This window comes from Erythrolamprus reginae, chromosome 5 (genome assembly GCF_031021105.1).
Source record: "Erythrolamprus reginae isolate rEryReg1 chromosome 5, rEryReg1.hap1, whole genome shotgun sequence".
NCBI lineage: Eukaryota > Metazoa > Chordata > Lepidosauria > Squamata > Dipsadidae > Erythrolamprus > Erythrolamprus reginae.
The window spans coordinates 82,448,860-82,476,668 of NC_091954.1; the positions used below are offsets into that span (position 1 = coordinate 82,448,860).

General features: G+C 39.2%; 1 protein-coding gene across 1 annotated transcript; it reads right to left on the reverse strand.

Annotated features, from left to right (window-relative positions):
- AP1S3 (adaptor related protein complex 1 subunit sigma 3) lies at positions 1-27,570 on the reverse strand. The gene is made up of 5 exons (XM_070753298.1): positions 27,438-27,570; positions 13,253-13,431; positions 10,001-10,109; positions 5,466-5,603; positions 1-2,251 (listed from the first exon to the last, which is right to left on the reverse strand). The coding sequence occupies exons 1-5, from the start codon at positions 27,438-27,440 to the stop codon at positions 2,216-2,218; spliced, it is 465 nt and encodes a 154-aa protein (XP_070609399.1). The 5' UTR covers positions 27,441-27,570; the 3' UTR covers positions 1-2,215.
- Between the last annotated feature and the right edge of the window lie 239 nt (positions 27,571-27,809).

Below are 27,809 nucleotides of genomic sequence, written 5' to 3' on the forward strand. Positions count from 1 at the left end.
TTATATTTATTCATTTATTGGATTTGTATGCCGCCCCTCTCTGGAGACTCGGGGCGGCTAACAGCAATAATAAGACAGTGTACAATAACAATCCATTACTAAAAATGATTAAAAACCCATTAATATAAAAAGCCAAACATACATACAGACATACCATGCATAAAATTGTAAAGGCCTAGGGGGAAAGAGCATCTCAATTCCCCCATGCCTGGCGGCAGAGGTGGGTTTTAAGAAGCTTACGAAAGGCAAGGAGGGTGGGGGCAATTCTAATCTCTGGGGGGAGCTGGTTCCAGAGGGTCGGGGCCGCCACAGGGAAGGCTCTTTCCCTGGGTCCTGCCAAGCGGCATTGTTTAGTTGACGGGACCCGGAGAAGACCCACTCTGTGGGACCTAACTGGTCACTGGGATTCGTGCAGCAGAAGGCGGTCCCTGAGATAATCTGGTCCGGTGCCATGAAGGGCTTTATAGGTCATAACCAACACTTTGAATTGTGACCAGAAACTGATCGGCAACCAATGCAGACTGCGGAGTGTTGGTGTAACATGGGCATATTTGGAAAAGCCCAAGATTGCTCTCGCAGCTGCATTCTGCACGATCTGAAGTTTCCGAACACTTTTCAAAGGTAGCCCCATGTAGAGAGTGTTACAGTAGTCGAGCCTCGAGGTATACCTTTCTCAAACAAGTTATTTCTCATTATTTGAGGACTGTCACCTTTGAAAATGAATTTTATTAAACAGCTTTTACATCATATGCATGACTGCATGGCTACAGATGTCCTCCTCATGTGTTCAAGAATGTTATAACACAGTTTTTGCTTGGGTGCTAAAAGGGCGCACACATTTGTGATGGTGTGATGGCACATGCCCACACCCATGAGGTCTCCCTTCGTGCCCCCACACTGCCCCTGGTTTCTGAACTTCTGGTTGGCCTGTTGGGTTGTTTTTCTCCATCCATAGGCCCTGGAGTCTTTCCTGAAGCCTGGGGAAGGTGAAAAACAGCCCAATGGGTGAAAAAGGTCTCTTCCCTGCCTCCAGAAGGCTAAAAATCAGCTGGACAGCATGCACATGCGCACCAGAGTTGACATAGAGCAAAGCCTTGAGTGCCCTCAGATATGGCTCCATGTGCCACCTGTGGCACCCATACCATAGGTTTGCCATCACTGTTATAACACTGTTTTGTATTTTCTAGGATTTCACCATCAGAATCTAATGATAATCTGAGAGATGTTGCTTTTCACTTTTCATTGTCCAGGGCTAAAGGGAGAGGTTCTTGGAAAGTGGTTTTTGTTTGTTTGTTTCTTTTGTTAAATTTATATGCCACCCATTTCATCAGACTATATTACTTCCTCCTGCTAATTAAATCACAGTATTTAAGGAAGTTCAATCTGACTGGTAGTTATAGTCCATGATTTGGGAAACCTTAGAAAAATGAGAAATCCCCATAGCTCCCAAATCTATAAAAGGCCATGATGCAGTAAATTGACTAATAACTCAAGGAAGCCGCTAGCCATTGTACAACTGCATTCACCAGTATATGTTTGTAAATCTACAGCTGTAAGGATTAAATTTAGCCATTTCAATTTATTGCTTCACTGAAGAAGCTCAAAGCCAGGATAAAAAATTATCTAAATTGGGATATAATTATTCTTTCAGCTTGCAGAAATGCTGATTAAGGAATGCTCGGCAAAAATTTGAATTCAATCTTGTCAAAAATTGATTTACCCCAACACAAAGGACTATATTGTATTAAATTATCTACACTCCAGGACGCTGGCTGTCAAAACAAGTTAAAAATTAAATCTATCAACACCATATGTTTTGTAAAAGTATTATTATTCATATAGCAGAAATGATCACGTAATAATGTTTGTTTTTACAAAAATTTATTGAATTGATCAGAAACTGGTCCAGAGTCATAAATATATCCTTCAAAGATTCTAGTATTAATTTCTTAGAAGTAAAAAGTTGATAGTAAGAGTTCCCATAAAACTTTCAATCTAGACAGCCAAGAAAGGTTAAATTAAAATAAATTCATATAAAGTATAATATACATGTGCTGCTATACTGACATCACTGTGGCTGACCTTCATCTTGACAGTTGCATAGATAATAGATCACTTTTAGAACTTGGGCACTGTGTAGTTTAAACAAAATCTGGCACTTAAAAGATGTTATGCCATATTACATGGTCCCTTTAGCTGGTTCTGTAGTTTTGATTTAAAAGGCAGGCTTGCTCATATATTCTTCCATTGTCTGCAACAAAGAACAGACAAGAAAAAAAGATAGTTATCAGAAGTTACACAAAGAATTAATAACGTAAGAACAATCAACCTATTCAAAACAGATAACTGAAACTAATTTGCTAAATTAGAGAAAAATCAGATTATTAATTCTGTTCTCACTAGCTTAATCTTCTAGCTTTGACTAATTCTGAATGTTACGATTATTTATTTTCAGTACAAAAATAAAACAAGTACAGGTAGTTTTGGAATCATGAATCTTATGAACATGAAACATTTTGTTAATAAAATCCATAAACTTTCAGTCAACTAATTCCAGTGTTTTCTTTCACCAAGCTACAATCATTTTTGAGATAAATACATGTCCACCATCTGGCAAATTTTTTAAAAAATAATGAATAAATTAAACACAAAACAAAAAGAAACCACTCAAATGGCAAACTCGATGAACCATGAAGCCTTTTTCTGCTCTCAGTTTTCTATGTTTCTATGTGGCCTAGCAATTTAAGCTTTTCTTTAAACAATGAGAATCTCAATATACAATTTTGTCTCTGAATTAAAAATAGATGATCAAAGTATTTAGCATTTAGTCAACAAAATCTGTTTGTCCTGACCTGGTTTGATCAGGAATCATTTTATTTGTTATTCATTTTATTTTATTGGATTTATAAGCCGTCTAACTCCTGTCAGACTCTGGGCGGCATACATAAATAAAACAATATGCAACAATTAAAATCCAAATACAAAAACATTCATTCCCATTCTAGGCCAGAGCAGAATACTTTAGCTCAACAGCTCTAGGCCTGCTGGCAAAGCCATGTTTTTAAGGCCTTCCAGAAGGCTAAGAGGGTGGGGGTGGTGCGGATCTACAGGGCTAGTTTGTTCCATGGGGCCAAAGCTGCCACAGAGAAGGCCCTCCCCGGCGGTCCTGCCAGTCGACATTGTTTGGTCAACAGGACCTGGAGAAGGCCAACCATGTGGGCTCTGATTGGCAGCTAGGAAGTGTGAGGCAGAAGATGGTCCCGTAAATAATCTGGTCCTAAGCCATGGATTTATAGGTGATAATCAACACCTTAAACTGCATCTGGAGATCAATTGGAAACCAGGGCAGCTCACGGAGTGATGGAGTTATGTGAGTATACCTAGGCACACCCACAACAGCTCACACAGCTGTGTTCTGGATTAACTGTAGAGGGCATTGCAGTAGTCGAGCTGCAACATGACAAGGGCATGAGTGACTGTGAGAAGAGACTCCCTATCCAAATAGGGTCACAAATGATGCACCAGTGAAGCTGTACAAAGATCTCCTTACCCACAGCTGAAAGATGTTCTACTTTCAGCTGTGGATCTAGGAGGACTCCCAAGTTGTGGACCCTTTCTGAGGCAGTTAAAATCCCCCCAGAGTTTTGAATGGGCAGATGGAACAGTCCTTGGGAGGCTAAACCACTCAGTTTTGTTGAGTTTGAGTCTGTTGACTCCCATCCAGACACTCACAGCTTCCAGGCTCTGGCACATCACATGCAGTGCTTCACTGAATTGACACGGGGTAGAAATGTACAGCTGAGTGTCGTCAATATACTGCTGGAAACTCACCCAGTACCATCGGATGATCTTACCCAGCGGTTTCATGTGAATAGGGGGGGAGAGGACTAACCCCTGAGGCATCCTACAAAGGAGGGGCCTGGGAGTAGACTTCTGTCACTCTACCAACACCGACTGTGACTGACTGGAGAGGTAAGAGGAGAATATGGTGCCTCCCACTCCCAGTCCCTCCAGGCAACGCAGAAGGGTACCATGGTCGATGGTATCGGAAGTTGCTGAAGGTCAAGAAGCACCAAGAGGAGTGTCCCCTATCTCGGGGACATTGTAGATGGTTCTATGAAAGTATTTAGTAATTTTCCACCATAATAAAGTCATTCCCAATACGTCTTTTAAATTCTAGTATTACTTGTGCACAAATCAGCCTCAATGGTGTGCTTATGTCCCATTGAGACTAATTGTACTATGTTACATATTCAGCTGAGTTGCTGAACAAATGAGACTTAAGATTGTTTCACATATTATACCGTGTTTTTCCATAACATCATAAGTACATATTAGGGATAAGTAGGTATCCAAGTATTAATTTATACAGCTGATAGTAATTGTAATTATCATGTTGGACAGATTAGAAAAAATAGTCCTGTTTCTTTTAAATCCCTTTTTACTTAATTCTGGCCATGAAAGGCTATCCATTTTAGTGTTTGAACTGACCATTAGGCATCCATACTATCTTGGCCTAAATCAATGTTTCTCAACCTGAGCAACTTTAAGAGGAATGGACTTCAACTCCCAGAATTCCCCAGCCAGCCAGAATTCTGGGAGCTGGAGGCTACCCATCTTAAAGTTGCTCAGGTTGAGAAACACTGGACAAAACAATAAGTAGGAGAATAATATACAGTGATACCTCGTCTTACGAACTTAATTGGTTCCGGGACGAGGTTTGTAAGGTGAAAAGTCTGTAAGACGAAACAATGTGTCCCATAGGAATCAATGGAAAAGCGATTAATGCGTGCAAGCCCAAAACTCACCCCTTTTGCCAGCCGAAGTGCCCGTTTTTGCGCTGCTGGGATTCCCTGAGGCTCCCCTCCATGGGAGACCCCACCTCCGGACTTCCATGTTTTTGTGATGCTGCAGGGGAATCCCAGCAGCACAAAAACGTGTGCTTCGCTGGCAACAGAAGTCCGGAGTTGGGGTTTCCAGCGAGGGGAGTCTCAGCGAAATTGCAGCATCACAAAAACACAGTAGTCCTTGAAACCCCATCTCCGGACTTCCATGTTTTGTGATGCTGTGATTTCGCTGAGGCTCTCCTCACTAAGAAACCCCACCTCTGGACTTCCGTTGCCAGTGAAGCGCCTGTTTTTGTGCTGCTGGGATTCCCCTGCAGCATCGCAAAAACACAGAAGTCCGGAGGTGGTGTTTCCCACGGAGGGGAGCTTCAGGGGAATCCCAGCAGCGCAAAAACAGGCGCTTCAGTGGCAATAGAAGTCTGGAGGCGGGGCATCCCAGTGGCGGCTTGGGCTTGTAAGGTGAAAATAGTTTGGAAGAAGAAGCAAAAAAATCTTAAACCCCAGGTTTGTATCTCAAAAAGTTTGTATTACGAGGGGTTTGTAAGATGAGGTATCACTGTATATATATTTAGAAGGAGGGAAAGGGAGGGATTTGTTTTCCTCTCTCTTCTGCCTTACCTCTTGTAACATATCACCATCTTCTATGGCTTTCACCGCAGATTTTTTGGATGTCTCTTGAACTTCCCCGCCCATTAGAAATTCATCAAGTATAAAATATGCTTTCTCAAAATTGAAAATAATATCCAGTTCACATACCTGTTAAGGATGAAAGAAATAAATATTTAGAGTTAGCTTCCTGCAATTGAATTTTTTTAAAAAAAATATTTTATATACACAAAAAACTGTTAGAATAACGTTTTGCAGAAGCTAACCCACTCAGATAACTAAAGCAGCTAGCCAGCCTGCCTGAGACCAGGATATTAGGAACTGTTGTCTTGAAGATAACTGAAAACAAGTACTGCAAAGTTTCTTAGGAAAATATTTACTTCTTTTTTAGCAAACCTACACTAACAATTTATACTGTAGCTATTTCTATTTAGCAATTACTATACAAAATGCTCACAAGTCTCTATCTACTATTCTCAGTTACAATATTCAGCTGCAAGTCTTCAGCTGCCACAAGCCACACTAATTCACAAGCCATTCTAAAACATACTAAGCCACAATACCTTCAAGCCAAGCCACACCTATGCAAAGGTGCATTATATACTTATGTCAGATTACATTACAATCTGCATATTCATAGTGACTAAGCAGTTTTACAATTACAATGATTACAATTCTTCTCTCTGCAATTTGAAATATTACATCAGGTAGGACCCGGTCCTGACAAAAACTTGATATGACATAACATACAAACATAATCTTAGGAATCCAACTTCCTATCTTACTTATAGCTAAAGATTAGTACAAAATTTCATATACATATATTATAAATGTTTATATTTTTTATTCATTTCAGTATCCATTTCTTCCATATATTTGTCAGTATAACTTATTTACTAAATTCTTACTTATATTATAATTTATTTTTATTTATTTATTTTATTAGATTTATAACCCGCCCTTTCCTGACGGTCACGAAGACGTCCTTCCTGGAGGCCACGTTTCGGCCGACCAGGAATGACGTCTTCGTGACGTCAAAGCTCCGCCCTTGGAATTCCCTATTGGGATTCCCCACCTCCTTTCCAGCCTCCAGATCAGCCGAAAACACCGCCGCCGATCGCAAAAACGGTGCTCCGCCGAGCAGCACCACCCGGCTCCAACCTTCTGAAACAGCCGGGCACTTCTCGGCGGCCTCCGGAACCCGAACCCAAACTTCCGGGTTTGGGTTCGGGTTCGGGAGAACGCCGAGAAGCCATCCTGCTGTTTAAGAAGTTAACAGGCGGGCGGCAGCGCTTCTCGGCGGCCTCCTGAACCCGAACCCGAACCCGAAAAGTTTGGGTTCGGGATTGGGTTCGGGAGAACGCCGAGAAGCCCCCCGGCTGTTTAAGAAGGTGACAGGCGGGCGGCGGCGCTTCTCGGCGGCCTCCCGAACCCGAACCCAAAAAGTTCGGGTTCGGGAGAACGCCGAGAAACTCCCCGGCTGTTTTAAAAGGTGACAGCTGGGCGGCGGCGCCCAGCGGAGCGCCATTTTGGGATTTTTTTTCCCTCCTTGCACGCATTAATCGCTTTTACATTGTTTCCAATGGGAAACATTGTTTCGTGTTACGAACTTCTTGCCTTACGAACCTCCTTCTGGAACCAATTAGGTTCGTAACACGAAGTAATACTGTACTTTTTTTACATTGGTTTCTCTTCAGATTGTATAAATATTTCACCCTTTTACTGAATATGAATATTTACTGAATATATACTGCTCAAAAAAATAAAGGGAACACTCGAATAAGACATCCTAGATCTGAATGAATGGAATATTCTCTTTGTTCTGTACAAAGTTTAATGTGCTGACAACAAAATGAAATTGATTGTCAATCGGTGTTGCTTCCTAAGTGGACAGTTTGATTTCACAGAAGTTTGATTTACTTGGAGTTATATTGTGTTGTCTAAGTGTTTCCTTTATTTTTTTGAGCAGTGTATATTAAGAAGCATCAAAACCCTGCTTTCTGTATAAATTCATTTCTAGGGAACAAAAGGTATATAAAATTAAATGTATCCCGGTGGTTTCAAGTTGAAATGAGTAATGATTATGTGAGATTTCAAGATCATTTTATATCCCTAACTGTTGAGAGACTGCAATCCTTTTCACACTTTTCTAGAAATAAAATCCTACAGTTGGGTTTTATAAAAAGCCATCTAAAAGGTATGCACTGGCTATTATTTCTGTCTTTTGATAGACAAGCTGACCTTTCTTCAAATTCATTCATGGGTACTGTAATATGCTGACACAATAAACCAAATGAAAAGAAAACACATTATGCAATGTATTGATTTTAGCATGAATTGGAAGTGTATACAGAAATTAATTTCTGGAGGGGAAGGAAGAGCTTTAAACGAGTTAGCCCTTCAGTATTCTGATATTCTCTCTATTCTATATTGAATGTTTATAGAGATGAACATTACATTAAGAACGAAGGGGTCTGTTCTGGGTCCTATTCTTTTTAATATGTTTGTGAGTGACATAGGGGAAGGTTTGGTAGGGAAGGATTGCCTATTTGCCGATGACTCTAAAGTGTGCAATAGGGTTGATATTCCTGGAGGCGTCTGTAATATGGTAAATGATTTAGCTTTACTAGATAAATGGTCAAAGCAATGGAAACTGCAGTTTAATGTTTCCAAATGTAAAATAATACACTTGGGGGAAATGAATCCTCAATCTGAGTATTGCATTGGCAGTTCTGTGTTAGCAAAAACTTCAGAAGAGAAGGATTTAGGGGTAGTGATTTCTGACAGTCTCAAAATGGGTGAGCAGTGTGGTCGGAAAAGCAAGTAGGATGCTTGGCTGCATAGCTAGAGGTATAACAAGCAGGAAGAGGGAGATTGTGATCCCCTTATATAGAGCGCTGGTGAGACCACATTTGGAATACTGTGTTCAGTTCTGGAGACCTCACCTACAAAAATATATTGACAAAATTGAACGGGTCCAAAGACGGGCTACAAGAATGGTGGAAGGTCTTAAGCATAAAATGTATCAGGAAAGACTTAATGAACTCAATCTGTATAGTCTGGAGGACAGAAGGAAAAGGGGGGACATGATCGAAACATTTAAATATGTTAAAGGGTTAAATAAGGTTCAGGAGAGAAGTGTTTTTAATAGGAAAGTGAACACAAGAACAAGGGGACACAATCTGAAGTTAGTTGGGGGAAAGATCAAAAGCAACGTGAGAAAATATTATTTTACTGAAAGAGTAGTAGATCCTTGGAACAAACTTCCAGCAGACGTGGTTGGTAAATCTACAGTAACTGAATTTAAACATGCCTGGGATAAACATATATCCATTGTAAGATAAAATACAGGAAATAGTATAAGGGCAGACTAGATGGACCATGAGGTCTTTTTCTGCCGTCAGTCTTCTATGTTTCTAAAGTGCACAGAATAATCAAATGTGTAAAGTTCCCCCTTATCAAGAAAAAAAAGACAGGATAAAAATATACTTCCGGATGCACAGACAGGTTGATAAGAAGTGGTGTTCTTTTGAAGCATTTTTTTCCATAATTCTGTAACAGTGTGAAAGTATTGGCTTTTCAATATGCTATCAAAAGCTTTAATATTTATGACAGGTGATTAGTCCACTGGCAGTATACTATTAAAACTACATCATTTTCTAAGATGGAAATATGTGGAAGGTCTTCACTTAGATTTCATCTTCTCAACAATATTTTGATATTCTTCCAGCAATAAAAAATGAAGAATCTCAATATCCAGGTACATGAAACTGTCTTAGAAGATAAACCAGTAACTAATATTTAATAGTTATATATATGTTTTTATGAAGATTGTTGCTAGCAAGAAGTTTAGCAGCTGTATTATGAACTAGTTGAAGTTCCTAACTAATTTTCAAGTTGCCCCATAAATTATACATTGAAATAATCTGTTCTTAAGAGCATGAAAAATAATTGCAACCAAGTACAGTATTTTCTTTCTATGAATGCAGACTTACCAGTTTCAGTTGGTCAAATATACTCCATACTACTGACATTATGAAACCTTGGGTGAATAAAATAGTCAGATATAATCCTTCAGGGAACAGACAATTGTCCATTTTTACTTGATGTATATAGATTTTATCTGGAATATTTTTTTGCTATACTGTTCTGACCACTGGACAACTAATAAATAAACTAATAAATCTTAGAAATATATAATTAAAATATAATAAATAGCAAATAAGCTAAATTATCTCTCCAAATGTTCAGATAAGAAATACTTTTGACAAGAAAGAAATACAGTACTATCAAAAGTATTTCTATCTTGTCAAAAAATCAGAATTAAAACAATTTCAAAGTACTTAGTCTTTCTATGCCTGCATTCCTGCATTCCATAAAGAAAATAAATTTACTTATAGGCTTGTGGAATAAACCCTGACTGGTTAGATTTTAGTCATCTTTTAAACCACAAACCACAATTTTCGAGGAACAATCATGTTAAACCTGTTATCAGAATAGATGCAAAGAAAGTTATTTATGGAGTTGTAGTAAAGAAATAAGCTTACATTGCCAAAATATCTGTCCAATAGCTCTACATAACGATGGACAATTTCTAGGGTCAGGAGTTCATTGTCTTCTTCTTCTATTGCAGAACAGAAATACAGGCTAGCATACCTAAATTATAAAATGAGGAAAAATAAACATGACCATCAGAATAATTTAAATATCAGTTTTTTCTTTCTTAAATTTGGCTTGCATAGTACATCATAAAATAATTTGTCTTAAAAGTACCCTTAAAAATGTTTAGCAGTGATTATGAAAACAAGACAACAACATATCATAAACAACATATCAATTATGTAGGTATGAAGTAAATTTAAAATTCAGTACAATAATTTGGCATAAAATCACACTTTGTTTTTCTAAAGTCTGTGATATGCCAACCTATTTTTTACTTTTTTTAAAATAGCATTTATTTGTTTTTTTTTAAAGCAACATACAAAAACATACAACAAATAAATATAGAAAAAGAAAACTAATCACTTTTACAGCTTTTTCTTTATGGTTTTGCTGTTATTTACAATTTTTCATATTTCTACTAATGTCTTATACATATTCTCTACAGTATAACTATAAAATGAATCTCCTATTTGGTTTTTTGACTCCTCTTTACTTCATTTATTGTGAGAAGAGCACCAAGGAACTCAATAGGAGTCCAAATGAACAATAAAAGCTTTATTATTAAGAACATAAGAACATAAGAAGAGCCGTGCTGAATCAGGCCAAAGCCCATCGAGTCCAGCATTCTGTGTCACACAGTGGCCCACCAATTGTCCACGGGGATCTTGAGCAGAAAGAGAAGGCAAAACCCTCCCTTTCCCCTGACCCCCAACAAATGATACTCAAAGGAATCCTGCCTGCCTCAACCAACATAGAGGCGGCACATGGACATCTGTTTCATTAACAACCAATACACTTGGCATTCATGAATCTGTCTAATCCTGCCTTGAAGCTATCAAGGGTGACAGCTGTCACGATCTCTTCTGGAAGTGAATTCCATAAACCAACAACCCTCTGGGCGAAGAAATATTTTCCTTGATTTGTCCTCATTTTCTTACCTATGAGCTTTAGGGAGTGCCCCTTGTCCTAGTATTGTGTGACAGAGAAAAGAATTTTTCTCTATCCACCTTTTCTATCCCATGCATGATTTTATACACTTTGATCAAGTTACCCCCTTAAACACCGTCTTTCAAGGCTGAAGAGACCAAGTATCCTGGTATCATAAGGGAGATGCTCCATTCTTTGAAAAAGGGCCCAAGCGGATGGAGAATTTTGAATTTTTCAAACCCAAAAAGATAGCATTGTCCTACATTATATAATATAAATACAAAATCATGTCTAGGTGAATAACAATTTACTTCTCCTATTCCATTGTTTGACTCCCCTTATGTAACACCTTGGCATTCTATTCTGGTGACTTCCAGCATGGAAATTCCCTCATTTCTGACATCTGCCTCTAGCTAATTTCAGCATGTCCCTTTTTCATACTCTCTCAGCATAACATACCCTGTTTATGAAAACAGAAAAGCAGAAAGAAAGCTAACATGCAAAAAATACATCTTGGTTATACAACATAATATGCCATAAAGATGGTTGTGCTGTTACTCTTATTGCATTTCCTATATTCTTACAAGAACAAAGTTCTATTTCTCACATTTATATACATCAAAGAAGAGAGATAGAAAAAGATTATTTTAATATGTATACATTTTTCTTCTCTCTTTCCCACTTTATAACAATATTTTAAACTTTTTATTTTGTTCCAACCGTATTCCAACCATTATCCCATATCTTGTAAAACTGTTTTCTCCTTGTCATGTAATTCTATCATTAATTTATTCATTTCTGCACATTCTAATATTTTTCTCATTATCATTGCACCAGTGGGGACATTATCTTATTTCCAATTTTGAGCATAAACAATCTTGGCCATGGTTATTATATGAAGTTATGTATCCAATACATTAATTAATACATTAATACTTTATTATCAGTCCCAAATTCTATTTTAAATATTTGCATATTGTTTTAGGTAAATTGTTTTTAGGTAAACAATTTACTTCATTAAAAGAAAGGGCAGTTGTCCCTTTAAAAAAAACCTCACATTCATATTCCACTATGTTTTTATTCACCTCTTTCAAAGTCATAATGAAAATTTATATGCTCTTTTGTAAACTTCAATACACAGACTGCCCTAGAGTAAGAGCAATCCATTTTTCTCTATGTCATATAATATATGTGGGCAGATGCATCATTTTGTATTTATTTATTTATTTTGTCATGTTTATATAATGTATATTAGAGGTGGAAACTTGTTGAGAGCTGTGTGCAACCAAATTTCTTTTTAAAGTATGCCTATTAGTGGACATTCAAACGGACACTAAGTCTATGTCTAAATCTAAATGTATTCCTGATTAGCCCAGAGTTTGGTCTTGAGTATTCCGTGGGCAGCTCCATATCACTTCAAATTTTATCACATAAGCTTAGCAGCAGAATTTGCTAGCTAAGTACAAATGATTGTGAAAGTCAATATTTTTCATCATATCAGCAAGAGTTAAGGTTAGAAAAAAATGTCTGCTGGCCCGGTCAGTGTTTCTCAGTCTCAGCAACTTCAACTCCCAGCCAGCTCTTCAACCAGAGTTTAAGTCCATGCATCTTAAACATGTTGTTCTTGAGAAACACTGGACTAGGTTGGCTGGGTATTGTCAGTGACTTGAAAATATTACCCAACCCTTCCTTCAGATAACAGGAGCCCCTGAACTGTTGATTTTTCTTCAGTACAGTAGTACCTCTAGATACGAGCTGCTCCACATGCGAGTATTCCAAGTTACGAGCCACGACGGGAGCGAAATTTCTGTTCCAGACCCAAGCTCAAATTCGGGATACGAGCCGAGCTTCCACTAGGTGGCGCAAGAATCCTTGCTTCTGGTTATCTCCATGGGGAAAAACAAAGTCTAAAGCCATTTGTTCCAGATACGAGTTGATTGACATACGAGCTCCGTTCTGGAACAAATTAAACTCGTATCTAGAGGTACTACTGTATATTGATACAATTCCTGTACATTTTCTCTTTCCACAAAAACAATACATTTTAAAAGAAGATGAAACCACTCATGGGGTTGTTCTTCAGTCTAGCGGATTGCTATTTATCAGCACTCTAGCATTGACTTACAGAGCAAGTATTCCTCTTCCCTTTTTATCACACATGGAAAATGATCTGCTGTATATAAAATGTTGATTTATAAAACTTCCCGCACCTTTTGTAAACAAGCTTGAGATCTTTCCAGTCAACAAAGCTGCTCATTTTTTGATTTCGAGCCAAAACAATCTGCACAATTTCTCGGGTGACTTTTTTCTTTTCCTTTTCAGGAAGTGTAATAAACCATTTCTGAAGTCTTAATTTCCCTTGTCGGCTGAACAGCAGGATAAAACGTATCTAGAATAAAGAAAGCAAGTTGATTATAGGGACACAAAGTGTAGAAAGTGCCACAAATTTTTCTTTCCTTTTAAAGTCAGCTTGTTACCAGGGAAGATATATCCCACAGAGAATCTTGCTTGTTACTAATCAAGAAGAAAAAAAAAGAGGAGTTCATTTTGCTATCTACCCACTTTTCCTTGGCCTGATAGTCTTCAAATATCTAAATCGTCAATGTCTACAAATTCTATCTGTAGCCCTTTCACTAATAATGTTTTCTTTAGTTTTACTGCCACTATGACCTTTGAAAAAAGAACTGAGCTGCCAAAGAAAAGCAATGGAAGGAATGACAGCACAGAACTGGAGTGTGTATTATCATAACATCAATGTGCAAATATGCAGTAAAGGCAAAGCATCAACAATCAAATAAAGCAATATATATATATACAAAATATCAGAGCTAAAGCAAGTACAAAGCATATTTTACCTACGCTTGAATTATAAACTAATTTAGTTTCTGTGCACTTTAACCAAACCCAACTAGCTGTCTTCAACATTTGAATATTTGTGTTTGCTCAGTTGCTTTTGGTTATTTCCACTATGAGTCAGAAAGAAAACCTTTTCAAAGATCTTTTTAATATTCTAAAACATTTTCTGCCATAAATTGGAGTTCTGCCATGAGAATGGTCTCATATCAAATTACCCCACTGAAAAATACACACAATGCTGCAATGTAAACTAGTGACTGCTAATACTTTTTGCTAGTTCCAATGAACCCTTTGCCAACTTTGCAAACTCAGTATTTTAAAATCAGTAGGCCTATTATCATTCATCTCCTACGTAAACTACCAAACCTCACAAGTTTGGGGGTTCAGAAGGGTCTGAGCATTTCATTTTTCATGAGATAGAGAATGCTATTTCATCATTAATATTAGAATACCTTCCATTAAATGTTTTTATGATGCTTGCCATTATAATATTGCACTGTGAAAAATTCTTTAATTTCCATTTTAATCCCCATCTCTCCAACTAAATGCTTACCATATAAGCAGACCAATTGTAAGCTTATAAAAATCATACAAACAAACTATAACTATAACTTATGCTTAATTATAAAACATTTTTGATTCAGTGGCTGGGCTTAAGTTATCTTTCATAACTCCATTAAAACAGTTCTTGCCAGTCCAGATTCAGCACTCTTCCCACTCTGTTTTATGAATTTTATATTTCCTCTTAATAACCCAACCTTTATATAATAGAAACTTTGGATTATCAATGATTATTTAATATATAAATAATATATATATAAATATAAATAAATATCATCAGGCATGGGGGAATTGAAATTTCCCCTTCCCCCTAGGTTTATAGAATTTATACATAGTATGCTTGTATCATGTATGATTGGTTCTTTAAATTGGGGGTTTTTTAGATTATTTTTAATATTAGATTTGTTTACATTGTCTTTTTTTATTGTTGTTAGCCGCTCCGAGTCTTCGGAGAGCGGCAGCATAGAAATCTAATAAATAAATAAAATAAATAAATATAAGTGGATGCAACTACAGTAAAAAATGACAAAAGTACTTGAATCATGGAACCAAAGAATTAGGATAGATAAGTATTGATTTATTAGAAGCTTTTCCCAATATGTGTATTACTTGAATTCTAATTTTAGTGCTCCTTGACATAAGTGAAGTTGAAAAAGATGAAGATATCATTTATGGATTCAGTAATAATTTGGATCTCTAAACTGATGATGAATCTCAATGGGATAAACTATTGAGTCCTAATTCCCAGATATTAAAATTGAATCATCACCAGACGTCAGTCCTATGAAAGAGCAAGACATGATTAAGAGTACTGTAGTGCACAGTGGTGAAATCTACTGCCTCCTACTGGTTTGGAAGCACGCATGCTACCTCTCACATGCTCTTTCACCATCTACGCATGCCCAGAAGGCTTTGCGCCGAGGTTAAAAAACAAGAAAATGGTGACATCTGGGCAGGTGGAGGAAGCCTCACATTTCTGTCATTACCAGTTCTCCAGACCACTGGTGGCCACCACTATCGATATTATTATTATTATTATTATTATTATTATTATTATTATTATTATTATTATTATTATTTATTAGATTTGTATGCCGCCCCTGTCCGAAGACTCGGGGCGGCTCACAACAGTAATACAAAAACAGTATAACAGTGAGACAAATCTAATATTAAAATAAAACATATCTAAAACCCCAACAATTTAAGACCATATGCCCGAACCATATGCTGAACTGGTAGAATTTCACACCTGGTAGTGCTTCATACAGTTTGGCTGTTAATGGCCACAAAGTGCTTTTCACCAGTTTTGACTCGCTTGAGCTACATGTGATTTTGGTTAAGATGTCTGACATTATTAGTGCTTCTTCAAGTACATTCCCAACTTTATTATAACAGAATACTATTCTTATGGATATCTCTGAAAATGACCTGGGCTTTCAACCAAGTCAGAATATATGTATTAGATGGTTAGCAGATACAGCCAGGTGAAATTACACCAATGCTGAGATCATGTATTTGCCCTCAGGCTAATTCAAAATGGTAGCTTTAACCCTGAAAATATTAATTGGATAGCACCAAAAGAGAACTAATGATTGACAACATTTTGATGCTCTACGTAGGTAAAAGAAAAGGCACAATTGATGATATACTAGCTAAAAACATCACCTATTATTATAACAAAACCTTGTTTCTTCCTTCCATTCAATTTCATAGGTCCTTTAAGCATTTTTAAAATAAGAAAAATATTTGTATAATTGTTCTGTTTTGTGATAGATAATATCCTATTTGTTTTATGCTGTTATAAAAATAGCTCATAAAGTGGAGATGCCCCTTGTTTGGAAAAAGGCCACATGACAAAAAGACAAGCATATGTTATATGGTGCATTTGTGAGGTAAGCACTATCAATTGACTTGGGAGCACAAATGAAATTCATTTTCCCTCCTTGTGGTGGTCGCTGAAATTCAATCTACAAAATCCAGTTCATTTGAATATAAAATATGTAATGAAGGTGGCTGAGCCTGTAGTCACGTCAATCCAGTTTTAAACAAGTTTGTAACATCCTTGTAGTTTAAATTCCAGTTTGCCAAGCTTCTGCTTTCAATTGTAGCCAATATTTTGAATTATAATGAAAACTCTTGAGTTAGATGCAACTGAAAACAAGAATGGAAACTACCCTGAAAGTTAAATGATGGAGGATAGGAAAGAAAATCACCAATTTAATAAAACCATAATTCACACAAACATGAATATTAAGTTATGATAATCTTACCTGTAGATAATTCATTTTGGTAAAAAAAAACACCTGCTTTTTATAAAATAAAACAGGATATTGTGCCTATTGGCCTTATTATTTTTACAAAAAGGAAAGAAAAAACATTCATGGCAGACATGTATTACCAAGAACTACAAAATCAGAATGGAGTTGAAACACCTTCTTCAAAGTACTTTTCCTAGTAAGAAATGCTAGATATTTCATAATTTTTGAGGGACAAAGAATTCAGCTGGGTATATCAGCAGAACGTGTGTCACAAACAATAACCCTTTCTTTGATTGGCTTCTTTCAAACTCTTCAAAAGTTATTGAGCAAATTAGAAGAAAATGACAAGGAACAGAGGAAAAGAAAAAATGTAATGCATGACTCAGCACCATTCTCTCTATCCATTCTGGTTAGATATCTCTTAGGAAACTCTTCCTTGTCCTACCAATAACTCAATTTTCGTGCATGGAAAAATAAAAAGGAATGTGAATATTTGATTTTACTTTGACCTTTCTCTAGGCTTCTGAATTGCTGAATCACTCACAAGGTTTTCAAAGAGTTCAGATTCAGTTCAAAATTGTTTTCAATTTTGAGTCTGAAAACAATGGAATCTCTTCAAAGGACCCCAATTCAATTTGTGTTTCTTTGTACAAAGCATGTTTAGTTAATAAATCAAGCTGAAACACCAGGAAACAAGATCAAAGTATATTGTATGCAAAGTACAGCAAATTACATATAGAAAGTACAGATTTTGGTTCATAAACGTACAAGAAAGAATTAACTACAGGCATGCATGAAGGAAAAAAAAACCTGGAACCCACACAAAAATTTCACCTTGTTGGGATAGAATATGAGCAGTTGGCAGGAAGAAAGGGAAACACAGATGAAAAACTAAATAGAACTTCAACATTAGAAGCTCTTGGATCTCTAAAGGGAGTATCTAATACTTCACAGATTTAAGTAAGTGACCTCTGGGAAGACTATGGGAGAGGCAAATTTGTCATGATAAATTTCAGACTACAGTGTTCCCTCGATTTTCGCGGGTTCGAACTTTGCGAAATGTCTATACCACGGTTTTTCAAAAATATTAATTAAAAAAATACTTCGCGGGTTTTTTCCCTATGCCACGGTTTTTCCCGCCCAATGACGTCATATGTCATCGCCAAACTTTCGTCTGCCTTTAATAAATATTTTTTTAAATAAACTTTAATAAATAAACATGGTGAGTAATAATCTAAGTGGTTGCTAAGGGAATGGGAAATTGCAATTTAGGGGTTTAAAGCAGAGGTCCCCAACCTTTTTTGCACCAGGGACCGGCTTTAAGCTAGACCAGTTTTCCATGGCCCGGTGGGGGGGGGGGGAGCTAGCTGTCAGCGGCGCCGTAAAAGGGGCGATCAAGAGAGGAATGGGTGAATGAATGGACGGAGGGTGGGAAGGAAGGAAGGAAAGAGGGAAGGGACAGGAACAAAAGAAGGGTGCAAAGGAAGCAAGGAAAGGTGTGAAAGGGGAGAGTAAGAGAGGAAGGAGTGAAAGAAGGGAATGAGGGAGGAAGGAAGGGAGGAAGGAAAAGGAAAGCAAGAAATGGAGGGAGGAAAGGAAGGAAAGAAAGAAAGAAAGAAAGAAAGGGGGAAGGGACAGGAACAGAGGAAGGAAGCAAGGAAACTTATGAAAGGGGAGAGTAAGGGAAGAAGGTAGGAAGGAGAAAGAAAAGAAGAAATAGAGGAAGGGAAGGTAAAAGAGAGAAAGAAAAAGAGCAAGAAAGAAAGCAAGAAAGAGAAAGAAAGAAAGGCAACTTCAAAGAAAGGCTCACTGAGCATCTCTCACTCTCTCTCTCTTTCTATCCCTCTTTCTTTCTTTCTCTTCCTTTCTCTCTCTCCTCTTCCTTTATCTCCTCTCTCTCTCCCTCTCTCTTTCTCTCCCCCTCTCTCCCCCTTTCCCTCTCTCCCTCTCTTGCTATCTCTCCCCCCTCTCCCTCTCTCTTTCTCCCTCTCCCTCTCTTTCTCTCTCTCCCCCCCTCTCTCTTTCTCTCTCTCTCCCCCTCTTTCTCTCTCTTCTTCTCACTTTCTCTCTCTTGTTTTCTTTCTGTCTCTTTTGCTTTCTTTCTCTCTCTCTCACTCTTTCTTGTTTTCTTTCTCACGCTCTTTCTCTCTCTTGTTCTCTCTCTTGCTATCTCTTTCTCTCCCCCCCCTTTCTCACTCTCTCTTTCTCACTTTCTCTCTATCTTGCTGTCTGTTGCTCTCACTCACTCTCGTTCTCTCTCTGTTCTTCTCAGCGATGACGCGCGCACGCCCTGCCCGCCTCACCTTTGCGAGAGCACTTTCGCCCCGGGCTCTCAGCAAGGGGGTTCGCAGGAGAGGCGGGGCCGGCGAAGGTGATATTGAATGTCGGGGGAGAACGGGCGTTTGCACGCGTTCCCTATCCCCCTGCTAGCCCACTCGGAATATTCAAAATAAGAAAAGCCTTCGCCGGCAAAGGTTTTTCTTATTTTGAATATTCCGAGTGGGCTAGCAGGGAGATAGGAAGCGCGTGCAACCACCCGTTCTCCCCCGACATTCAATATCACCTTCGCCGGCCTCCGCTGAGGAAAGCCTTTGCCGGCATTTCCTCTCGTTGTCAAGGAGGCGCAGCGGCGGGCGGAGAGAGGGAAGGAGGGGGGGGCAGCGGCGTCCCTCCTGGCCTTGGCGGGCCGCCCAACCCTCCCCACCTCCTGCAAACGCGGCGGGCGGCGGGGGGAGAGCGAGGAGCCGGTTCCGGCGGGCGCGGGGCTTGGCTGGCTGGCGGTGGGAGCGCCGCTGGTGATGCGGAAAGGCCGAGGGGGCCCTGGCGCCGCGGACCGGCTGAAAAGCTCCAACGGCCCGGTCCCGGTCCGCGGACCGGCGGTTGGGGACCTCTGGTTTAAAGTGTTAAGGGAAGGCTTGTGATACTGTTCATAGCCAAAAATAGTGTATTTACTTCCACATCTCTACTTCGCGGGAATTCGACTTTCACGTGCGGTCTCGGAACGCATCCCCCGCGAAAATTGAGGTAACACTGTACTACATTTGGATAATCAAGGAAAGCCCTATAAGAAGTACCTTATTTTTCGGACCATAAGACACACCTTAGTTTTGGGGAAGAAAAATAAGGAAAACAGAGATTCGTACTGCCCCCACCCTCCTTGCCTTCTGTAAGAGTCTGAAGACTCACTTATGCCACCAGGCTTGGGGAAAGGAAAAAATAATTTTTCTGCAAACATATGTTTTGAGAGATGGATAGAAAACTCTTGATAGGTACAACAAGAATGATAAATGGGATCAAATAATTCAAGACATAAATATAGGGGTTTCTTTTGCTGGATGATTACATCTAGGAGCATCAATCCTTGCTGTTTTGTTCATTTTTCAATGAATATGGTATTATGCTGTGTCTCCTTACCCACGATATGGCATGCTGTTTATTCTGTTAGTCTTCTACAGAGATTTTTATGTTCCATGGAGTTAAGGACTTTGAAATCTAGTCAATTTTAATTGAATTTAGTAATCAAAAGGCAGACTGTGATATGCAAAAGGAGAAATAACATGCCTAATAGCCTGTGGTGAATCAAAATTCTGTATTCAAAAATGTTTTACTTTCAAATGATATAACATGCTTTGAAGAAATGATCCTTTCCAAAAGTGTTAACTTTCAGCCATAATCTTTCCAATCTCCACCAAAGCATGTCGTAGTAGCCCATCACATCAGGGGGGATGAGATTGAGGAAAATTGCTATGAGTTTCAATTGGGAGAGAAAGCAAACTCTTTCAGGCAGAGCTTGGGCAGTTTATTTATTTTTATTTTATTTATTTATTTATTTATTTGTAAATTACATGTATAGGATAATAATTAATTAATAATAATAATTTATTAGATTTGTATGCCACCCCTCTCCGTAGACTCGGGGTGGCTCACAACAATAGTAAAAACAATGTACACTGTAACAAATCTAATAATTAAAAGAAAGCATCTAAAAACCCATCATTTAAAAAAGCTTACAAAACAAACATACCATATATGAACTCTATAAGCCTGGGGGAGGTGTCTCAATTCCTCCACACCTGGCGATATAGGTGGGTCTTAAGCAATTTACGAAAGACAAGGAGGGTGGCGGCAGTTCTGATCTCTGGGGGCAGTTGATTCCAGAGGGCTGGGGCCGGCACAGAGAAGGCTCTTCCCCTGGGGCCCATCAGACAACATTGTTTAGTGGACGGGACCCGGAGAAGGCCAACTCTGTTGGACTTTATCGGCCGCTGGGATTCCTGCGGCAGAAAACGGTCCCGGAGGTAATAGTAATTTGTATAAACATAACATAAGTAAAAAGTAATGATAAAAAAGGGTACTAGGACAGGGACGTTGGGTACAATGGTGCGCTTATGCACACCTCTTACAGACCTCTTAGAAACAGGGAAAGGTCAACTGTAGACAATCTAAGGTTAAAGTTTTTGGGGTTTGGGGAAGAAACCACAGAGTCAGTTATGTATGTATGTATGTATGTATGTATGTATGTATGTATGTATGTATGTATGTATTTATTTATTTATTTATTTATTTGATTTGTATGCCGCCCCTCTCCGCAGTGCATTCCAGGCATTGATCACTCTGTTGCTGAAGTCGTATTTTCTGCAGTCGAGTTTAGAGGGTAAACAAAAAAGCTAGTCTACAGGCATTTATCTGATTCATCAAGACAACTCTTATGTTCTTAGTTTAGAAGGAAAAACACTTAATAGATGAAAATAACTGCCTAGGTGCCAGATGCTATGTGTGACACTAATAAGTAAATCTAAGTAAATCCTAAATCAACAGTTCCCTGTCTTAAAAACACATTCTCATACATATCATTAGAATTGAAAAATTGGCTCGGGTGGAACTGCTTCTTTTCAGATTTAATTGCTACACTGAAAAAAAATCAGCAAGCTAGTTGGGCAGGTCACTCCCTGTATCCAGTTTGGGTGGCTCCTATTCACAGCTTTCACTGTGCATTAGAAAGAACCAAGACACTTTGACAGATTTTCTTTGAACAATGTGTAAGTGCCATTCATTTCTTCCCAAGCTTTAAATCTGAGTAATGTTTTGTTCAACTCATTTATGGTTATGGGCGTATAACTTTCAACTATGTTTTTGTCTCCTCCCCAGAAAATGACCTAAGCAGAATAAAATTATAAAGGTTATGCAGGAAATGGAAGTTGAGGAGCAAAAAATGAAATGAGATGCAGTTGGAACAGTTTACAGCCTCTCTGTGTTTTCCTGGGCTCTTGTATTTGTTCTTCACAACTGCTGCAACATCTCAGAAAAAGACAGAGTTGGGCTTCTTAATTGTATGAAGTATGTAGATCCTACTGTACATAGCAAGCTCAATACCAAAAAGGGCAAATAAAAAACATTTACAACATCCAAATCAAAGGTCAAAATCCATCATTTCCTGTCAGTGAGGCAAAGAGTTGGACGAAGAGTTGAGACCATTGATCAGAGTTGAGCTTAGAATGTAGTCAACTGTCCTCATCACTACTAGGTTACCTCATCATTTGCTCAATATCCCTTTTCTTTCCTTCTCTCTCCTTGACGGCTTCCATACTTTGTGTTACCAATTTCTCTATCCTGACTGTGGAAGCAAAATGAACTTTGCTTAACATTACTAAACAAACATCATAAAATCAGTTAAGGAAGTACACATTCCAGGAAATTAAATCATATATTAATCTCATAACACAAAACTCTAGCAAAGGTGTAGAATGAACAGAAGAACAATGTCAAGGCAAGCCTCACTTGCTTGGAAACCAAATCCCTCCTTCCCTTTGTAGAATCAATGCTGCAGAGGTGGGTTCCTTCCTGTTCGGACCGATTCTATAGAACTGGTAGTAACTTGGTAGCCTGGGTCACTGGAACTGACCAGCAAATCAGGCCTGCCACACCCCTGAACCAATTCTCTCAATGGTGCCACAGGCACCGCCATCTTGTTTTTCACAAAAAAACAGCAAAAACAAGATGGTGGTGCACTGCACATGCGCAGGCACATGAGTGAACCACGCCCCCATGGCCAGTCACTGAGTGAAACAGCAATGAAGAAAATCAGAATGCAATGCTGACAGTGTAATGGCGTTGTAATATCTCAAACCATTGCTTACTGACATTCTCCACTTCACATGTGGACGATAGCATCAGGTTTAACTTCCAACTCAGTGCAGAATCAATTAAAGCCTCTATGATAGATCAGTGTTTTCCAACCTTGGCAACTTGAAGATATTTGGACTTCAACTCCCAGAATTCCCCAGCCAGCGAATGCTGGCTGGGGAATTCTGGGAGTTGAAGTCCAAATATCTTCAAGTTGCCATGGTTGGGAAACACTGCGATAGATGACCATACAGTCTACATTCAAAAACTTCCAATGAAGAAAAACTAGCACAACCAGTAACAGTCTATTCCACTAACCAAGAGCTTGTAAGTTGAGTCATTTGTAGCCTGAATATACTTCCTTATATCATTGGTTTTGGTTCTGCCCACTGGGTCAATAGAAAATGAATTCCATGCTATCTTCCAAATGACAGCCCTTCATATAACTGAAAACTATTACCATATTTTTCTTTGGGTATCTTTTCTATATGTTAAGCATATCTATAAACTGTTTTTTATATAGCTTGGTTTTCAGATCAATCACCATTGTGATACTCCTCTAAATTTGCTCTAGTTTATCATTGCCCTTTTTATTTTTTATTTCTATCCCACTTTTATTATTTTTCCAAACACAAGGCAGTAAACACATCAAAAATACCTTCTTCCTCCTTCTGTTTTCCCCACAACAACATCCCTGTGAGATGAGATGGCCTGAGAGAGAATGATTGCCCCCAGGTCATCCAGGAGGCCTTCATGGTTAAGGTGAGACTTCAATTCACAGCCTCTGGTTTTTTAGCCTGGTGCCTTAATACCAGACCAAACTGGTTTGTAATCAGAACAGGACAAAGTATTGTAAATAGGATCTAATCACGGAACAGCAGAGTTGAGATAGTTACTTCCCATGATGTAGACATTAAGTCTTGCAAATGTACCTTAAAATGGTGTTTGTCTTTGTAGCATCTATTCACCCTAGTGATACACATCAAATTTGTGATCAACAAAAATCAGATTCTTTTCAAATAAATTGCTGTGAAGTCTCCCCATCTTAAACTTTTGCCTATCCAGATGAAGAAGTTTATGTTTCTCAACTAAGCTCCATCTTATTTACTTCAGCACATTCAAGATTGTCTATGTCCATGATGGCCAACCTATGGATCGCGTGCCACAGGTGGCACATGGAGCCATATTGGGGGGCACGTGAGACTTTGCCCCATGTCAGCTCCAGCACACATGTAGGTTTTGCCAGCTGATTTTTGGCCTTGGAAAAGGCTGTTCGCCCTCCAGATGCTTCAGTGAAGTTTCCCTGAAGCCCTGGAGGCAAAAAGCAGCACAATGGCAAACCGGAAGTGCGTTTTGCCAAACTTCCGGTTTGTCCATTTGGGCATTTTTTTCAGGGACCAGGTTTCAGTGAGGCCTGTACACATGCATGGGGCAGCACGGTGGGGGTTGTTGCGCATGCATGGGGAGAAGGAGTATGGGCACACATGGTAGCACATCCACACACCCACTTTTGGCACACGAACCAAAGGTTCACTATCACTGGTCTGGATTCTTTTGTTTTTAATTCCTTCTCTCCTCTTAAGTATTAACCATCCTATCTTTTAGGTCTCTTAAGCATTGATTTAACTTCCTCATCCAAGTCACTGATAAAAATAGAAACATAGAAGATTGACAGCAGAAAAAGACCTCATGATCCATCTAGTCTGCCCTTATACTATATCCTGTATTTTATCTTAGGATGGATATATGTTTATCCCAGGCATGTTTAAATTCAATTACTGTGGATTTACCAATCATGTCTGCTGGGAGTTTGTTCAAAGCATTTACTACTCTTTCAGTAAAATAATATTTTCTCAAGTTGCTTCTGATCTTTCCCCCAACTAACCTCAGATAGTGCCCCCTTGTTCTTGTGTTCACTTTCCTATTAAAAACACTTCCCTCCTGAACCTATTAGTTTAATGTAACAAGGCACAAGACAGAGCCCAGAGCCCTGTGGAACCTGACAACTAAGTGGAGCCATTGTGATCAGTCTTAGAGCATTCTTCAGCCCCTGCAAATATTTTAACAATAGTGTCGCCTAGTTATTATTTTATGCTTTTATGAAAGAGAGCCAGAGTCATAGTTCCCTCTAAGCTGAGCAGTGAGCAATCGCTCACTTAAAAATCATCATCAACTCAGAGTTTTCCAAACCTGCCCAGAAGCCGAGAGGGAAAGAGTGAGAGGGAAGGAGAGAGAGAGGAAGAGAGGAAGAGAGAGAAACAGATAGAAAAAAGAGAGGAAGGAAAAGAAAAAGAAAAAGAATGGGAGTAAGGAAGAGAGAAAGAAAATCAAAATCTAGTTTGAAACTAGCTCAACTATTTAAGTGGCATTTTGATATTGATAGAGTTGCCCTATTATGAGCTCACTGTTATAGACACACAGTACAGTATTTTATTTTGAAATTCTCTGAGGCAAAACAGGGTGGGTTTTTTATTTATTTGTCTGTCTGTCTGTCTGTCTGTCTGTCTGTCTGTCTGTCTGTCTGTCTGTCTGGTCTGTCTGTGTGTCTATCTATCTATTTATTTAATATTTCTGTGCCGCCCAGTCCCGAAGGGACTGCCACTCAGACACTATACTTTTCCGCCCACCCCAAAAAAAAATTAGAGGGAACACTGGCCAGAGTATTTGAAAATCTTGGTATATTATGTCTGCAGCCTACCAATCATCTATTAACAACAATTTTCTCAAAGGAGCAGATAAATTTAGTTTGAATAACATCAAAACAGTGCATACTGGTTGAGTTCACAGAATACAGACAATGGTTTTTTAAAAAGATTTCTACATGTTGTGAAGCAAGCCACAATCTTGGAACAGGTATTTTTTTATATTCATGATATTCCTCTTCTCTATACTGGGGTTGATGAATAGTTTAGCCTTAGCTAAATACCTGCTTATAATTTGCTGACTCAAAGTAGAGTTGATCTTTCCCATACCTACTGTATTTCCCATACCTAGTATATTCCTCCCAGAGTTCGGAAGGCGTTGGGTGGCTTATAAATCTAATATTAAATAGTATTAATATTAAAATTAAATTAAATTATTTCTAAATGTTTGATGTCCCTCTCCTTTGCTATATAATTTTCATAATCTCCAACCAAGGAACCAATTTACCAACCCACCCACTAGTTCTGGCTTCGTGTGATGAATAGAGCAGCTCAGCTAACCCAGCTAATTTAATGTAATACGATTTGGCTTCAAATGTACTTAGCAAATACTGCCAGCGGTAAATTTAAGAAATTAAAACTGAACAAGATCGGCTATGATTCCTTCCTCCCCCTCCCCACCTCCAACACAAACCTTCCAGCCTGATATTGACTAAGCAACCGGCAAAGGGAGGCTTTTCAAAGATAAGCGACTTTTGCTCCGTCCTTTTTCTTCTATTGATTTTGGGCGCAGCCCACAGAATGGGGATTGAATTAACCCTTCACGCTACAAAAATAGAATATAATTCCTTATTGGCCAAGTGTCTTTGGTGCATATGTCCTCAGTGTACATAAAAGAAAAGATAGATTTCTCAAGAATCATGTGGCACAACACTTAATGATTATCATAAGGGTCAAATAAACAATAGAAAAACCCATCATAGAATACAGCTCATCTGTTTGGAACCCATACCACATTTCTGACATTAACACCCTCGAAAATGTCCAAAGATACTTCACCAGAAGAGCCCTTCACTCCTCTACCTGAAACAGAATACCTTACGAAACTAGACTTACAATCCCAGGTCTTGAAATCTTAGAACTACGACGCCTTAAACATGATCTAGGTATTGCCCACAAGATCATATGCTGCAATGTCCTGCCTGTCAAAGACTACTTCAGCTTCAACCACAACAACACAAGAGCACACAACAGATTCAAGCTTAATGTTAACCGCTGCAAACTTGACTGTAAAAAACACGACTTTAGTAATCGGGTTGTTGAAGCGTGGGACTCCCCCAACATTTTACCCTTAGACCAGTGTTTCCCAACGTTGCCAACTTGAAGATATTTGGACTTCAACTCCCAGAATTCTGCCCAGAATTCTGCCTTAGACTATCCATGATTGACCTCTCCAGATTCCTAAGAGGTCAGTAAAGGGCGTACATAAGCGCACTAGAGTGCCTTCCGTCCCCTGTCCTATAGTCTCTCCTATATCTCCTATATCTTCTCTACTATACCCTCTATAACCCTCATTGTGTATTATTGTGTATTGGACAAAATAAATTAAAAATAAATAAATAAATACAAAGAACAGGAAGGGCAACGAAAAGCAATCGGAGGAGCCAATGGGCGAATCAAATTCCCTTTTTTAAAAAAATTGTCTCACTCCTCCCGTGAGATCGATCGCCAGCCCAGACCAAGGAGCCCACGCGAACGGAACGGCCCCTGGAACTTTTGCGGGACGTTGATGGTAAAGCGTCGAGCCCTGCCCGCCCGCCGGCCGCTCCGTTCGGAAGGTTGCGCCTTCACCTGACTTCAACAGGTGAGGTTCCCTCCTCCGCCCTGAGAGCTCCCGGGCAGCTTCCCCTCTCTCCCTCCCTCTCCCGCCGGCCCAGGCGCTTCCCACCACTCACCATGGCTGCCGCAGACCCGCTTCCTCGGAGGTTCGTGTCCCCCCCTCCCCGTCCCGCCAGACGCGGGTCTCTCCCCCCCCCTCCCCCCGGCGCCACAGGTGAATTTCCAGTCGCTCGCTCCGCTTTCCCATCATGCCCTAAACTGAAAGTCCGTGACTCCTCCCTCTTTCCTCCGCCCGGCCTCTTGTGTAACTCGGGCAACCGCCCCGAGGGCACTTTGGGGGCAGCCGGCAGGGGGCGCTCCGCGGTCTCCCCAGTCGGCGAATGGGATTATTTATTTATTTATTTATTTTTTACCAGCGGCGCCTGTAAACCAAGTTTCTCCGAGAGCAGCCCAAAGTGCCCGTGAGGCTGTTTTCACTCTCTCTCTCT

Excerpts from the sequence above, each read along its gene's own strand:
- AP1S3 (XM_070753298.1), bottom strand. Across the intron at positions 10,110-13,252 it reads CTCAAGCTTGTTTACAAAAG|GTATGCTAGCCTGTATTTCT; the intron begins GTGCGGGAAGTT and ends TTTATAATTTAG. Across the intron at positions 5,604-10,000 it reads TGGACAGATATTTTGGCAAT|GTATGTGAACTGGATATTAT; the intron begins GTAAGCTTATTT and ends CATCCTTAACAG.